The 17,442-nt window shown below is 39.2% G+C and overlaps 1 protein-coding gene across 3 annotated transcripts in view; it reads right to left on the reverse strand.

Annotated features, from left to right (window-relative positions):
- Positions 1–12,206: 12,206 nt before the first annotated feature.
- The window catches only part of TOX (thymocyte selection associated high mobility group box), a 297,971-nt gene continuing 292,735 nt past the window's right edge, over positions 12,207–17,442 (reverse strand). For all 3 annotated transcript variants that reach the window (XM_032316919.1, XM_032316918.1, XM_032316920.1), the window contains 2 exons: positions 13,935–14,086; positions 12,207–13,582 (listed from right to left, as the gene is read on the reverse strand). In XM_032316919.1, the coding sequence (XP_032172810.1) occupies positions 13,546–13,582; positions 13,935–14,086 (189 nt within the window). In that variant the 3' untranslated portion in view covers positions 12,207–13,545. The remainder of the gene's footprint in view (positions 13,583–13,934; positions 14,087–17,442) is intronic.

A 17,442-nucleotide genomic window follows, 5' to 3' on the forward strand; every position in this document is an offset into this window, starting at 1 on the left:
CACACTTTGAAATAACTAACTGATTGGCTCTACATCCAGAAATCTACTTTCATAGTAGGAATTTTGACACCTTCCCTTAGACATCATCTAAAAGAGATTAGGCTTGTTTTAGCAGTAAGCATCAATTTCTGTTTTTATTAAAAATGGCATTCCCCCATCTCCCATTAATGGTATAACAAAGACACTTTCTGGTAGAATTTAGTTTGGAATAATTTGAGCAGTTTTAAGGTGACATTAATTTCAAAAAATATTAAAATCATGGTTTTCAATAGTTCCTTCATTACATGGTTGACAGAGAAAAAAGAGATTTATTTTTCTAAGTGATTTTTACCTACTGGAGTGAGAAAGGCAGAAAGAGAGAGAAATTGGTGTCTCTTTTATGTGTGTTGAAACAGCAAAGTCTCTTTCGAGCATTTATTTTTTATTAACACCGCTAAATTAGAGAATTGGAAAGCTCCCAACTGAAAAACTAACTAATACACCAGAAGTAAAAGACACAAACCAAGAAGACCCTTTCCAAATGCAGGCCAGGCGCTCTCTTGGCTGAGGTTCAGAAATGAACAGAAATGTCACTCTTCTATTAAAAACAACTGGTATCATTTGGGTTTCCAAGTAGCATTTCCCTGTACTGCTGTAGAAGATAGAGTTGTCAATTACATGGATGATTCACTTAAGAATCGAAAGCATTGGAAAAGGCAAGAAAGAGAGAGAGAGAAAGAGAGGAAGAAGGAAGGAAGGAGGAATGGGGAGGATGGGAAGGAAAAAAGGATTAGAAGGAAGTAGAGAAAGAAGGAAAAAAGAATCAATTACCTGTTGCTATTCATCCACCGAATTACTCACTGGGTAGAGATTGGAGTCTCTGGTTAAGGCTGATGGAGATACGGAAAAGTATCTCTGGAAGATTTCTTATTGGAAACACTCAGGCCTACGACCGTGTGAAATATTTCAGTCACCACACAATCCAGTTGTTACCGTATTCTGTGTTCAGTGATTCAATCAGGACTTCCTCCCCTGTTTCCCTCTCTCTGCTCCCCCCGCCCACTATCCTTCCAGGCTTCCAGAAAATGGGAATACTCTTCATTCTCATGTGGCCTTTGGTTGCGTTCATGAGGCCATTTTGAAGAGATACGTTTTGATGGGGCTTAAAATCAAACAGTAAAGCCTCTGGTTCCTAACAAATTACTAGAGAATGTGTCAGGTGGACCCTGTCACCTTATGCACGTACATCAATTCGTGCTGCCCCCATCCTGCCTCTGGCCTTATCCTTGGCTTTGGGAAAGACTCAGAAATGGGGAATGTCTAGGGGGCACCTTGGTTGGTATCAAAGATCTGTCTTTACACTCGTTTGTTTTGATAGGACTGCTTCAAATTATCTTTCCTAAAATGCTAGCTAGAGTCAGAGCACTACTTTTTTAAAGATAGAAAATAATAATCTGGGAAATTTCCTATCATTTTCCTCCTCAGTCCAGCCACAATACGTAAGAGAGAAAAGTGCAATATTATAACAAAATACACTGAGAGAGAAAAGGAAGCTCTGATTATTCAAGCCATATTTAGATGTTTGCCCAAAGATTTTGGGACTCTTTCTTTAATGTTAATGACATTACTGTCAACAACACATGTCTATTCAGTCTGAAGCTTGGTTGTTTGGCAGACCTGCTCAGACCTGCTCAACGTTCCCTTTCCACGTCCTGCGGAAATCCAGAGTTCCTTCTAGAGCTCCTTCCACATTCCTAAGGATTCTTGGGTGGTGGGAGGGAAGGTGGGGGTAACACCTCATGGGTGCCTCAGAGTGCAGTGCTGCATTTGGGGAGAATTTTAGTTATCTTGTAATCTGATGCAAGTTGTCACTTTCCCATTGTGCTGACGGCAGATGTGGGACCCAAGTCCTTCCTATGATAGTCACAGAAATCATGTGATTTAATCTTTAATCTTAATCACAGAAATCTTGTGATTAAACACTTAATAAAGTGTTTAATCTTGAAATGCAGGGTATTTTAGACTTAATGTTTCTGGATTTATTTTTTTTATTTTTATTTATTTATTTTTTTTAAAGATTTTATTTATTTATTTGACAGAGAGAGAAATCACAAGTAGGTGGAGAGTCAGGCAGAGAGAGAGAGAGAAGCAGGCTCCCGCTGAGCAAAGAGCCCGATGCGGGGCTCGATCCCAGGACACTGAGATCATGACCTGAGCCGAAGGCAGCGGCTTAATCCACTGAGCCACCCAGGCGCCCCTATGTTTCTGGATTTAAATGTCCTTAAATTACTGAGTATTTGGGATTAAAATGGAGAAAATTCAAATTTTGCAATATTTAAAATATAAGGCAAAAGTAGCTTATAACATAGTGTTATTTGTTAATAATAATTATTATGTAAGAATATAATCTTGTTCCTTCCCCTCTGCCAGTAGACAGCTGCTCTCATTAACTGGTATTCCCATTCCTGGTTTTATATTTCTTTTACTTATATATGTGGCCATAATCAGTAGAAGTTACTGTATGACATGTTTTTAATTGTACATAATTGATACCGAACTGTGCATGAAATTTTAAACTTGATTTTCTTTATTCAACATTGATACATATAGTTTCCTGCTCATTTTTTTTAAAAGATTTTATTTATTTGACAGATAGAGATCTCAAGTAGGCAGAGAGGCAGGCAGAGAGAGAGGAGGAGGAAGCCGGTTTCCTGCTGAGCAGAGAGCCCAAGGACCCTGGGGGCTCGATCCCAGGACCCCAGGATCATGACCGGAGCCGAAGGCAGAGGCTTTAACCCACTGAGCCACCTAGGTGCCCCACCCTGCTCATTCTTTAGTTGCTGTATAGTATTCCATCATATGAATAGTCCACAATTCATCCATTGTCCTACTAGTAAACATTTAGCTTGTTTTCAGTTGTAGCTACCACACACGATGCCATATGAGAGTTTCCTTAGGGGACATAGGTAAAGCCACCACTGGCCACTTCAACTCTCTCAGAGCCCCTAGGCTCTTGTTACCTGCTCCAATATTTCTTCCTTTTTAATTCCTCATCCTCACTCCTCTTTTGGTAAAATATTCTCAGTCACTCAAAATTATCTGCATTCTGTTTTTGATTGAGCAATTTAGCTCTTTTTAGCCTCTGCACCTAAACTCAGTTCCCTGTTCATTTTTGCCATTCTATCCGTGGCATCCTGGCTGGACAAACTTAACCAAGCAAAGCCCTCTTTTAAGAGGACCCAGACTCTTTAGAAGGTGATCATGATTGTAAAAGGAATTTGATTTCTTCATTGGTTTTGGGGAAAGACTACCATGGGATGGTGATTTTGCTCTATCTTGTGATCTAGAGAATCATCATGTGCTTGTGAGATTCTGTCTTTGAAGGCATGGCTCCTTTTCATCTTACCTCTTTGCTTTTTATTCTTCTTCCTTCCTACAGTGCTGAATGAGGCCATAAGACTGAGGATGAATGCCTGCACACAGGACGATGGGCGAGATGGCCTTGTTGAGCACTGTGCAGCCCAGGCTGAAGGGCACCTAGATTTGAAGACTGCCAATGAAAGTTACATTGGGGGTGGATGGTTATGCTTATGTCTGAATGGATTAAAGAAACAAAAAGCTACTTGAAAACCTAGTGGTCAAAAAAAAAACGAGGCTTGGATGCTGACATGCTCTGGCTTGATCCTATAAAACATCCATACTTGGTCCCTTTAAAGTCTCTCAAGGAATGGGAGGGCTTGAGGGTTTCTGAATAACAGAAGGGGCAATATGAAGAGGAGGGAATATTTTCATATTCATGGCCATTGAGCCCACAGGCACACTCCCTTTGAGATAAACAGAAATATCCCCAAAGAGGTAAGGGAAATGGGGGGAGGGTAGGGAAATTAGAGCTGGAAATGAGTTGGTTAGTTTACAGCAGCTATATTATGAGAAATTTGTCTAGTTTTCACATCACTGTATAATTCTAGTTATGAGTCATTAAATAGATAATTATATAAAATCTATATATACTAGAGCAGATAATTTTTTATATATATAATCTATATATACTAGGGAAGATTATTATGTATATAATTCATATTCACTAGGGTAGATGATTTTATACACATAATCTATACACAGAATAGATTATATAAATATAATCTATATATACCAGAGTAGATTATTATATGTATAAAACTGTAATACTTTTAAGACAAGAATTTAAACAAATTGCTTCCTTTTTTTATGATTTTATTTATTTATTTGACAGGCAGAGATCACAAATAGGCAGAGAGGCAGGCAGAGAGAGGAGGAAGCAGGCTCCCCGCTGAGCAGAGAGCCCGACTTGGGGCTCAATCCCAGGACCCTGGGATCATGACCTGAGTCGAAGGCAGAGGCTTAACCCACTGAGCCACCCAGGCACCCCTGCCTGCTATTATTTAAGAAGTAAAATGGCAGATGGATATATATTTATATATACTATGTCATATATCACATGTCATGCATTACATGTGACATTATATATATTTCCACCTGCCATTTTATTTCATATTATTTATTTATTTATTTGAAAGAGAAAGAGAGAGAGAGTGCAAGTGTGGTAGGAAGGGGCAGAGGGAGAGGGAGACAGACAATCTCAAACAGAGATTGGTCTTCAAGTGGCCATGAAGCCCAACACGGGGCTCAGTCTCGGGACCCTGAGATCAGGACCTGAGCCAAAATCAAGAGTCACACGCTTAGCAGACTGAGCCACCCAGATACTCTTCCACTGGCCATTTTAATCCTAAAGTAAAAGAAAACAATTTTTAAAAATTCTTGCCTGAGCCCAGGGATGGAATATAGGTAACATCTATCAAGCAGTTTATATCTTTCTGCACAACAATCAAAAGTGGTTTAACTTTTGAAATTGTGTATTTGTAGTTCCTCTCATTGAATATGTATTCTGAAGAGGGTTTTTTTTTTTTTTTGGAAGGTGTGTTGTCCAAATGAAAATATTCTTCCAAGTAACACCATCAAGATACAACCAAGATAAAGAGCTGGCATCACTGTGTTCATCAGGCATATACAGTACTTGTGCTCCAATGGGAATGATCACAGGTAACCTCATGGAGAAAGGCAAACACTCAGAGGCTGTGAGATGAGATGAAATTTGTAAATGCACGTAGCACAACTTTTAAAATAGGAAACTGCCTCTTAGAGGACTCCTCAACTCTGTTCCAGTCCAAGAGTGTTGGGGGAGGGTAGGGAAGGGGACAGGAGAGTTGATGACCAAAGCCTGAGACGTCAGCCAAACTCCTTTACATCTACAAAAAAGACAGGGAAACAAACCTTTGGGCAAAATGCTAAAAATACGCTCATTTTGGTGAAATGAAGCTGTTTGAATAAATGAAACTAATAGTTTTTATCTAAACCATCTGTGGTGTGAAATGGGAAGTCATATAGAGAAGTCCTCAGAGACTTTGATTGCTCTGCGTTGGAGAGAAGAGGGGAGGAGAGAAAATGGAGTGGCTCTCCATTTATCTGAGAATTAACAAAGTGATCAGCAAAGCAACAATGGAGCCAACCATGCTGGCTACAGGCAATCTGGTTCCCCCAGCTGTCCATGTGCTGAAGGTGAATGTTCTGGAAACCCAAGGCGGGAATCGTTTTCAAGAAACTGATTGGTTATATAAAGTAGCAAATTCTTTTCCCTGTAAGAAGAGAGAGAAGTGGAGAGGGAGAGAGAGAAGAAACCCCAATCTAGAGCTACCCCAGGGGACTTTAGTGTTGTAAAGGACTGTCACTTCTGTTATGTTGGTCTGCTGAAACCACATCTTGAAACCAGGTGTTAAAAGTGACCCAACTCAACTGCTAGAATGGTTTTGGAGATATGTGTATTTTGTAATACTACCCGGAAATTGCAGTTTCATTTAGATACACCGTTCTTTTTTCTTCTTGTATGAAACTCTAACCAAGACCATATTTAGGTTTCTGTGGGTCTACCTTGATAGAAAAACACAAACAAAACAAGATACAAAAATACTCCCCAGAATTGGTTATACTTTCTGGACAGATGAATTCTGACTGGTTTTCTCCAGGCTTGGGAAACTGGATAGAAACTGATAGATCAAAGATAGAGCTGACAGTGAGTATTGGGACATGCTACTTTCATAGGGTATAATTTCTGCCTGTTGGGGCCTCAGACCAATAACAAGAAGTTTCTGGAAGGACTTTTATCCATGGACCATGTGCCGTGGGAATAGCTTCCTTTCATTCCCTGTTCTCTTTGGTGCTTGTGTCATCGCCGTGAGTCCCGAGAACAGTTTATTGCTTCCACTCTTCTACTCGGTTTAGTCCTGTGAATAATCAAAGAATTACAGGCTGGTGGAAGGCAACCAGACCTATAAAGCTCTGAAGAAAAAGTTTACCAAGCGTTTTGCAAAACATGGTAAGAATCCACCGAAGGTGATTCCCTCCCCCCGTCCCTGCCACTCCACCCTGACCTTTCTTGAATTCTATTAAAAATAATATTAATTTTTTTTGGACTAGATAGTTGATGCTGTATCCTCTGAATTTAACTGAATTAGCAATAGTCGTGCTTTGACCCGAGTGATGGTGCGGCTCCTTTTGAGTAAGGTCTGTCTACCACCCAATCAAGTTGAGAGCGAGCATATTCTGCACAATCCCACCTTCGGCCTGATTTCTCAGCAGGCAGCCTCCTCCAGCCATAGTTCTTGCCCTAGAAAAGGCCCCATGAGTCTAGGGCTATTTTAGGATTTAGAGCACTCTGTGACTTATGGTCACAGATTGATTTTTAAGTAAATTCTGTACTCTGGATTTTCCTTTGTCCATAGCCTGGCTACCAACAAGACCAGGAGTGAAGGCTCTCAGCTGTGACCCCCACTCGTGGGGTTCCGTGGAGCTCACTGAAACACGTATATTGCCTTTTGCTCTCAATAGCAAGTCACTGCATTTCTCTAATTGGTAATGCTGAATTAGTATTACATCTCATCTACATTTCACCCACCATCATGGTGTGTGGAAAGAATCAGGAAGAGAATTCTTGGTTGCCAGTGGGGGAATGGCCTACTGTCAGGGTTGAGCAGTAGGGTTTACTTGTGTACGCCTTTGAATTTCACGGGATGTGACCCCAATCCCAGTGCTAAGCATCAGCCTGCACCCATGGTCTAGACTTCCAAACAATATTATTTGGAGATTAGACATGGACAGACACCTGCTTTCAATGGCCATCCAGAAAGCTTGGGCTTTCGGCCAGACCCCTCCACCCCCTTCACTATTGCACACAGGGTAACAAAATACCAAGAGTTGTGAGATGGCACTGTCATGCATCTGCTCTGACAATTTATTCCAGCCTGATGTGACTCAAAGAGGTGGAGATTAATGCTGGAAAAAGCAGTGCTGTTGGAAGAGACTAATGTGACTTTCCCGTAACACTGGGGCCTTTATAGCGGGATGTTTAACTCCATTGGAATGCCATTCTTTCCATTGCTTTTATGGCCACACTTCGATTTGAAACTCCTATGTCTTACTCCAGTACCAAACTCGATCTGCCCTTTCTTTCACAGACTTCAAAACATCCAGACCTGCCTTATCATACAGGTTTCCCTTGAATCAAAATACAAGGTGCATGTTTTACTGAGTGACTTGTCGTCTTTCCGAGGGCTAGGGAGAAGCCTCGGTCCCTGTGAGCAAGACGGCCGCTCCTGAACTTGCCCTCGGCTTGCCACCATGGGCTCCTTTCCCAGTGCTATGGTCCACAGGACAAGTGCTGGTCTGAGGATACAAAACATTAGTTCTGGAAATCTGATGGCTTCAAACCTTGGATCGCCACTTTCTAACTGTCTTTAAAACCTTTGGCCTTGTAACAGTTGCAAGCTGTGGTTTTGTTGTCTGTGTGAGGTGACTAACAGCATTACCACTCTCTGTGTGGGGAATGTGTTCATCTAGGACCCAAACCACCTACTGACTTCCGGCACCTCTTATCAGCTAAGCCATCGGCCCGCGAGCTGACATTTCAGCGTTCAGAAGCTCCCCACCCCCACCTCAAAAAAAAAAAAAAGTGACAGGAGGAGAAAAGGGCTAATTTGGCAATAGTTTGCTCTTGCTGTTTGGCCTGGAGAAAGACATTCAAAGTGGTAGAAGATTGTTTAGTAACAGCTGGCGAGCACTAGGGTGTGAGGCTGATTTTTCGATATGACAGGCACTTACAGGAATGCTGCCAGATACAGCTGTTTAAAAGCCTTAATAAACAGCAAGTCAATACTAATCTTTGCCAAATTAATCTTTTCCCTGACAGCCCATCAGAGCAATTACGCGTAGGCTTATTGTAAACACACAATTGTCAAACAGGGACGCTGCAGCCTTTAAAATACTGTAGTTGGGTTGGTAGTCTCCCTTTAGAAGGATTTGTTGTTTTCTTCTGTAGAATGGTAAATCTTTCCATTTTGTCTTTTGGGCACTATTCCTTTTTTTCTGTCCTCAGGTCCGTGTGAATGAAATTTCATTGTCAGATGTGTTTGCTAGCAAACTGTTGATACAATGTGAAAGAAATCACGACCGTCGCAGGGTTCGTGTTGGTGGGCTCCTTTAATGAGGCACAACTGTGACCAGGGCAGAAATGTAACATGACATTGTCTTCTGTGGTCTCCCGCTCCCAGAAAAGAATTTCATCTTTACGTCTTACCTCTGCGATGTAATCCGGTTCTGGGTACACACGAAAAGACATTAACTAAGAAATGAGAAGGCAAAGCCTAACATCTCTGTATGCATATGGATTGCAAGTTATGTGCAGGTTGGTTCAGAGGGCTCGCTCCCTCCTGGCCTTCCTCCCTTGTGACTGGTGACTCAGAAAGCCCCCCCCCCCACCTCTCCCTACCCTCCCAGCTCCAGCCCCTTGGCCTTTCTCCAAGCAATGATCTTGTGTTACGATTTGGAAACTTTTCTGTTAGGGAAGCCTTTTCCATGATGGCACCTGGTTCCAAATCTCCTTTTGGGGATCTTAAAAGCTAGGACCATTTCTTCTTAGCCTGGCATAATTTAGGCTGAGTCCAGGAAGCATGATCTTTTATTTATTTCATCAAGTCATACTAGCACTTGGCAATCAGAAAAAAAAAAAAAATCAGCATACTGTTCATCGGTTTTAATTTAGCATTCCATACACTTGCCTCCTGAAATTTCTCTCCTGCACTCAACACTCCTACTTGTCTAGCACCTTTTTCCTCCTTTGCTTCTTGTTTTCTTGATGTGACTAGTGTGTATTCTATCTTTTACTTTTGCAACTAGAAACTCTTGTTCTGAAACATATACCAAAAAAAAAAAAAAAAAAAAAGGCACAACTCATTTTGAAATTCTTTGTTATCTTTTGGTAAGCTTAGATTTCTTAATAGAGATTTTTCATTCTTCATCACTCCTAATGGTTGTCTGCAGTATCTAATTCCTTTCTATATTCTATATTTAAAGAGCTTTTTTTTTTTTTAAAGATTTTATTTATTTATTTGACAGAGAGAGATCATGAGTAGGCAGAGAGGCAGGCAGAGAGAGAGAGGAGGAAGCAGGCTCCTGCTGAGCATAGAGCCCGATGCGGGACTCGATCCCAGGACCCTGAGATCATGACCCGAGCCGAAGGCAGCAGCTTAACCCACTGAGCCACCCAGGCGCTCTTTAAAGAGCTTTTAAATCATCACATAAACATCACACAATTCCTGCTGAGGATAACCCATAATGTTTCACTTATCTTTCTATATATCATTGCCTTTATTGTGCACTTACGATGTGCTATGACATTCTGGAAGTTAAGGAGTTATTCTATTTAAGGAAAACAAAGAGGAATTTGTCCTGTGGGGTGACTGACTCGTGAATTCACCCGTCAGGTGACTCAGTGCAATAGCATTTGGGGGTTAAACTAATCATGTGAATTCTGTATCTTGCCTTGCCACTATTTCAGTGACCAGTCATCAGCAAAAGAGTTGAATTTCTGTTTTTCTACTGTTACCTTAAAATGAGAGTTATGATTGAAATGTGAAAGTGAAACTCAAATCCCCTCTCAACAAATAAACATTAAGAGAAACATCTGTGTTAACAAAAACATTAGGATGTTTATTTGGGATTAACTAGAATCTGATAATTTAAAATATTCTTAATTTAATGTAGCTGTCTGTGACTGATTTGAAGTGAGGTACCTTGCAAACAAACAAAACTGATTACTTCTTTGAGTATTTTCCCCTAGGACTTTGTAAAGAACTTCTAATTCCACGTGAAATTGTATTTAATGTTATAGCCTAAATCCCATCATCTTTGGTTCCAAAAACACATTGGGTGGAACCATTCGAAATTGCCATTTTTTGTAGGCAAATGGGTCAAATATTGGCAATTTCCTATGACTCAATCAATTTGCCTTTCAAATGAGTAGGGCAACTCTTTAGCAAAGGGCAAGAAGAGGTCCATGTAAAAAGGAAACTGAATGTTGATGTGTTTATTTTTTTAATTTTGAGTTTATGAATAAAAAAATGTCTTAGTGATGAATCCACATCAGGACACACTGTTCCATGGAGCCATGGCTGTCTACGGACCACTCTTGCCCCATTTCCGACAGGTTCTGTTCCTTTAAGGCAACAGGTGAAAAAAATCACAGAGACCAACTTTGGTTCTTAGCTATATTCACTAATTTGGTTAACCAGAAGTCATTACTTGACAATTTTCCATTGTCCACTCATTCACATTAATAACGGGAATTGGGATTTTGAATTATTCTTTCTTGTGTATTTAACAGACACAACCCTCTTTGAACCACTGGGATACTTTTTTTTCTTTTCTAATTGATTATAAGTTTGACTTTGGTATATTGGTAAAGATACTAAATGTTCAGCATTATTGCTGAGTTTTCTGGAATGACTTTTTCTGAGATCTGGAAATCCTACGGGGTGCCATAGTGGAGAACCCAGTGTCCACCATCACTATTCCTTCCAGTTACAAGCTACAAGCTGCTGTGCCCAGGCCAGATGCCGGCTTCCTCGAGGGGGAGGTTTCTCAAGCAACAGCTTACAGTCCTAGAGCTCAGGTTGATGAGAGGGCATTCTTGGTGCTTCCAGAAAGAACATCGGTGGCAGTGGCAGGCATTAATCCCTACTGTCGCTAATCACTCCTGCCATGAAATTTCCTTGGGACTTGTCATCTGACTGGGTCTGTCCTTTAGACACTGATGGATATCCAAATAGAATACGGTCACGCATGGTAATAATTTTTATTTACGATGTATTTTCTTTTATTTACATTTTTTTTTACCCTTTTTTTTGGTATTGAGTTGTAATACTCTCTCTACCCTGGTTGCACACCTGCTCTGGAGAAGCTGTAAACAACATTGTACTTCCATGTACAAACTGCCTGTCAAAGTCAAAGCTGGTTGTTCTCATCCCGGTAATTACCTCCTCAGTTTAGACTTAATGCAAGTGAAAATTTTACTTTATCATAATATAATAAATAAAAGACATTAGGTAATTAGTAGTGCTGGTATATTTCTAAATACTAAACAGACAAACAATAAACTGTGAACTTAATCACATGAGTTCTTATACAGTTTCAAGACAGGAAAATTAGAGCTCTCAGCTACAGTCATTTTAATAATCACATTGGATCTGCATTATTTATTAGTTATTACATGCTCAAGTGATTCAAGGTTGTACAATGCCTAAAATCATTCCAAAGCAAGCATACCTTTTGTCTTTTTAATTCTGACTGGATTACACAATGCATATATTTGTATTTAGTTAAATTGCTAAGTTTATTTCACACATTCCATGAAAGAGACATCAGCCATCCTCTTGATTTCCAACCAGACTAGCTTTCTTTATGCAATCCCCTGTAGGGGAGTGATTTGCTAGCTCTTTTTGATATAAAAGCTATGCAAACCTTCAGCCAGATTCTCAATGCTTTTGATTCCCTAACAAATCTCTAATACCCTCAGAATTCTCTTGGAAGACTTCGGAATTCTGGAAAGAGAAGTGGTTTGTAGAGGCACAAAAGACAGCAAGAATCTCCATTTCCATCTATAGTTTTCAAATTTGGAATGCCCCCCCCCCTTTTTTTTTTCTGTCTGGTTACTCACCTTTCATTTGGAGATATGTTCTTGAACAGTACGCCTTCCTGTCCTACCCACCCCTGGTTTACTTCCTAAATATTTTCTGGATTTTGTGAAAAACATGCAGCTTGAGGAATTTTAATTGATTCGACTTCAATGTTTTTTTTTTTTCTTTTTTTTTGGAGGAAGGGAGTTTACAGGATTGACTAAAACCAGCTGAGAACCAAGAAGCAACACTTTTCAGCTAGAGAACCCATCTGTTTAGTCTTGGAGCTTGTGTGACTTTTTAGGGCAATTCTCTGTTATATTGTACGAAGAAAGAAAGTTCTTAAGTATCAGTTTTTTGTTTGCATCAACCAAAGAAATGTAGAAATAAAAGATTGGTTACTTTAATTTGCTGCTAAATGAAAAGTAGGTTTGGCTTTATTCAGGTCACTGTAAAAACTAAATAATAAAGTATTCACACCAAGCGTGAATTTTTTTTTTTTTGCCAGCAAAAGTTAAAACATCAAAGAAACCTCTTTCGAATACTAACAAATTTACTTACAAACACCTATATTTATTATTTCATAAATAGGCGCAACAGGTTCCATAAAAAAAGATTAAATACAGACACAGTATGAAGAAACAATAATACAGAGCCATATGTAAAGGTTATAATTTAGCTGTTTCCAATCTGTTTCTGCATCTAATAAAATACCAGGTAAGCATTTGGCAGTTTTATACATAAAAGGACTTAAATGACATTTACTAACCATTACACAAAAAGTGATACAAAAAAGCAATTTTTCTGCAGTACAAAATAAATGTGTTTGCGCTTCCCTTAACACTAGTTTCTTTTTGTCTGGTGAATGAGACAAAGCCAATTTTGTTTTTAAATTAAAATCATTTGGGAATACGTTTTTTTTTCTTTCTCAAATATTTTGAAAATATAGAACTATTAGTCAGTTGTTTTAAAAATGAAGTAAAAATATGAATGTTTGCCAATTTAACCCCTATTGTGAAATCAATAACTGGAATGAGCCAGTTTCAAATTACAATTTAGCTACAAAAACATTCACATTTTATACTCTAGGAGAGTGTGACATAGATGCTATTTACAAACTTGCTATGATTGCTACATCAAGCCATTTAAAAAGTCTTTAGTAGTTTCATATAAACACCCATTATGAAAACCAATGGAAAATCCAGGACTTTGATCCGAGACATCTACAGTCGCTAAGGCAGTTACTAAAGCGCAGCACTTCACAGCAAAAAAACCAACATAAAATCTGAATGGTCCAAATTTCCTTCAGGGAAGAAGAAAAACAATGTCCATAAGGGATTAAAAAAATAATAAAGAAGCATGACTATTTCTTCCAGAGTGGGTGACCCACAAGCTCAAATGGTCCTAAGTGCTTAGCAACTTGTATTTTTCTAATAAAATGGAGAACTGCTTTGGCTATACAAAGCAATCCACGGTGAAAAGACTTCCCTGAATTCCTCAGTGGAAAGAAGAGGTGTTCAGACTTTCAGGTAAGGTACAGTGCTTTGTCCCTCTGCATGCCCCTGTGTTAAGAGAAAACAGACAAACAATGCCTTGTTACAAGACTGGTGCTGCAGGTGACCCCAAGGGAGGTAGGTCTGTTTGTTCTAGCTCCAGGGATGGAGCGGTGCCCTGGGACAGGGCCCAGGTACAACGAACAGGGATCTAAAGGCATTTGCTTATTCTTGGAACGACTAGAACTGCTTAAAATTTTCTGCATTGCTGTCTTCTGCTTTCATGAACATGGAACTGTTCCAGATGATCTTTCAGAAAGCAGGGAGAAAAGACGGGATCTCTGCTGCGCCTAGGGAGCAGGGCACGCCAAGCATGCTATGAGAGCTGTCCGCCAGCAGGTGGCGATGACCCGCCGCTTACCCACTACTACAGTAGTCGTTACTCCAGTCCACCGGCTGGGCGGGAGGGTTTCTGCACCCGGAACGTACATACTCCATTGCTTGGGTTACCACTTGTGCAGCTGTGGATGTAGGATTGATTATAGTCTGATAGTCGGGTTGAAGAGTAAATCCCTGAAAGGGAAAGCAAATCCACAAATAAGGATCAAAGTGCTTTTTTTTTTTTTTTTTTTTTTTTTTTTTAGGAAGAAAAGCCCCTAAATATTTATCCATTGTTTGCAAACACACTTCTGCCTGCTCCCTTGTGTCTCTGCAAGGGCAAACGAATCCCAAGGGCCCAGAAAACTTAAAGGTAAAAGAGATGTGCGCAGGACCCTATTCTTTTTACCTTTCTTGCATTGAACCATGTGTGAGGAAACCTTTATTTATATACTCTTGAGCAGATAAACTGAATTGAGAAACAACTTAAAATATGGAGAAGCTGACTCAATCAGAACAAAGGGAAAAGGACCTAACCCCTCAGTTTATGTTTTCTATCAAACCTAAGGATACATTAATAGTTAATCCCCAGAATATGCAACAGAATCTTTTTTGAAGGATTCAGGCAGCAGGTGGCTGAGTGTTTTATTAGACTACACCTATTCACATATTGTTCTCGAAACCCGTTTTCTTCATTCAATCACAAAGGGACCATCTGCTTCTTCTTTTATTTGTACTTCTTTCTCAGCTAAAAAATTTCAACCAAAGCTTTCTAACAGTTGTGGGACTAATAGAAGAGATTCAAAGCAACTTGCCATCGGAAAACACAGGGAAGGAAAAGTGTAAGACAGAGCAAATATTTTTTAATTGAAAAGTCTATTAACTGGCAAATAATAATCTTTAGGAAGATTCCTCTAATACACTGGTATGGTGAAGTGTTGACTTTTAATCCTTGCAAAGCTATTAAAAATTCAAGGACAGACTCTCTGAAGTATATAGCTATATCTGGTAAACAAAAAGCATTATACACTAAGATTTATTTTTAGCTTATCTGGTGAATTCAAGAGCAGCATAAGCAAGCTTTGCTGGAATTGACCAAAAAAGCAACTTAATTAATCTTGTGGTTGTCTCTTTCTGCTGTGGATTTCATACATGGTTTTTAACCATAGAAAAATCAAGAGACTTAAAAACGAACCATTCCTTATTTACTTGCGGGGAGCTTTGGAAGGCATAATATTGAGTTTTTACTGTTCTTGCTACTGTTTTTGTTTTAGCTCAGCAGAATGATCAGAAGATTGATTTTTAACTAAGGATATTTCTTCAGACTTTGATTCGTGTTTCAGGGTCCCTTGGGTAAACACTCAAAGGTACCTATTATCAAATGTCTTCAATTCTCCATTTTGGCTTTAAGATATTAATTTACTTTCCATTCCAGTGATAAAGACTGCAGGCCAATGTCCACACTAACTCCCACCAAAACTGTGGATGAAAGACAAACCTTTGAATGATTAGAAACACATCATTGGAAAGTAGAGAATTTAGCAGTCTGGCTATTTGACCTCACACAGACTAAAAGGATTAGAGTATTTCCTCATTTTACAACTGGCTTGTGGGAAATAAGCATGTTTGTGTAGACGACACCTGTAGCTCAAGCTATAAACATTTTCCAAGGCAGCAAAATGAAAAAATAAGAGGGGTAACTGGATGCTTGGTTCTCCCATCCTCTCCAGGCTGATTGACCAGACCATGCTATATCTCTGTCACACAGGGAGTCCCACTGCCTTTGATGAAATGTATTCATTCCATTATGGTCCTATAATATTGTCTTTTTTTTCCTTAGGTAGGCTCCATACCCAGTGCTGAGCCCAACACAGGGCTCGAACTCATGACCCTGAGATCAAGACCCCAGCCGAGATCAAGAGTTGAATGCTCAACTGACTGAGCTCCCCTATCATACTGTCTTTATGGGCTTTTCATCCAGCTTGGAGTGTTTTCTTTGTTTACTGAATATTCTCAGTAGTAGTGTAGTAATGCTACTACACTACTAGTAGCACTACTGTACTACTGTAGTAGTGGCTCAATAAGTCATCTCTTCCGGTGAATAAAGTTTAACAGACTCCAGTTGGGAAGGCATGGGGCTGTATAAATGTGTAAATGCCAGGGGCTTTCCTGTCATTTTAATGGGAAGTTTTCCCTATTGGACTTTTGCACAATGGACAAAACATAACCTAACAGTAAACAAGTGTCGAAAGAAAAAATGTAGTTGGAAATATCTTGAGTTAGTTGAAGGCATGACCACATACGAGAGAGCAAAAAATGAATAAAAACAAACCAACTCCTTTCCACCCAATCCTACACAATCCACAACAGAAACCATCATGGCTTTTTTCCCATCCGATGCAAATGTATGTCCAGGCTGGGTGAGAGACTGTCAGGAGAACACTAATCTTTGAACTATGAGTTTAAGATAAAATGAGTAACTTCAGTGTAAAAAAACCAAAATGACGTATCACCTAAACAGTTCAAAGATTTAACGTTCAGCCAACCTCAATGCCTAATTTAAGATCAGTTAACAACCAAACAACCAAGAAAAATACAAGAAAGCCTGAAGTAACGTTTAACTTGCTCTCCATTTGGAAAATGCATTACTCTTCTAACACTAGTAAAGGTGTTGAGGTGGACCCTAAAGCTAAGTACATTTTGATTATTGATGTAAATATGAAACAACAATGGTGATATACATTTTTGGAACATGTTTGCTTAGCGGTCTAATTAAGCCAGGCTGAATATTTTGCATTTTAATGCTCAAGAGAAAAATCACCAACTGTTTTGTAGCATGCCTGGAATTTTAAATTTCATTTTCTGGTGCCAGATTGAAATAAAAATAGAAAACGTGATAAAGATTGATTTGATGTCAGAAGGGACATTTGCTCTTTAATTAGATTTCTGTAGCCCTAGCATTTTTGTTGTGCCACATAGCAAGACCTAAAAAGCCTATAGCACATCCAAACAGTGATCCTCATATCCACACTTTACTGGGAACTAATTTCATTTCCTGCCTGTCTGGAGAGGTATTTTCAACAGGCATCAATGTTTTTGTCTTCACAACTGATTTATTCATCAATCTCAATGTGATTTTTTTAAACCTTTAAATTACACCCAAATCCTAAAGCAGCTGTTTATTACACAAGGAAATTGAAAATCTGTCTGTGTGATATCATACAAAGATTTTTTCTTAAGGTTATAAAGGAAGTTGACAGATATTAATGATTTTTTTTCTCGTGACCTCATTCGACAATATAGCGAGCAGGAAAAAAAAAAGGAAGAAAACTGGACTAAAAAAAAAAAAGCAGCTCTGTGTGTTTGGTGTATAAAATATTATTCTAGAAAAAAATGACAGTATTATTCCTGGTGGACTATACAATCATTTTTGTAGGATATATTCATTTTTCAGAAGGATAAGAAAATAGCTAACATAATACTGAAATATGAGATTATTTTAAAAATATGGTAGCCAATAACTTGCATTCACTTTCTCTCTTTTTCTTTTT

The sequence above is a fragment of the Mustela erminea genome, chromosome 16, assembly GCF_009829155.1.
Source record: "Mustela erminea isolate mMusErm1 chromosome 16, mMusErm1.Pri, whole genome shotgun sequence".
In the NCBI taxonomy this organism is placed as follows: Eukaryota; Metazoa; Chordata; class Mammalia; order Carnivora; family Mustelidae; genus Mustela; species Mustela erminea.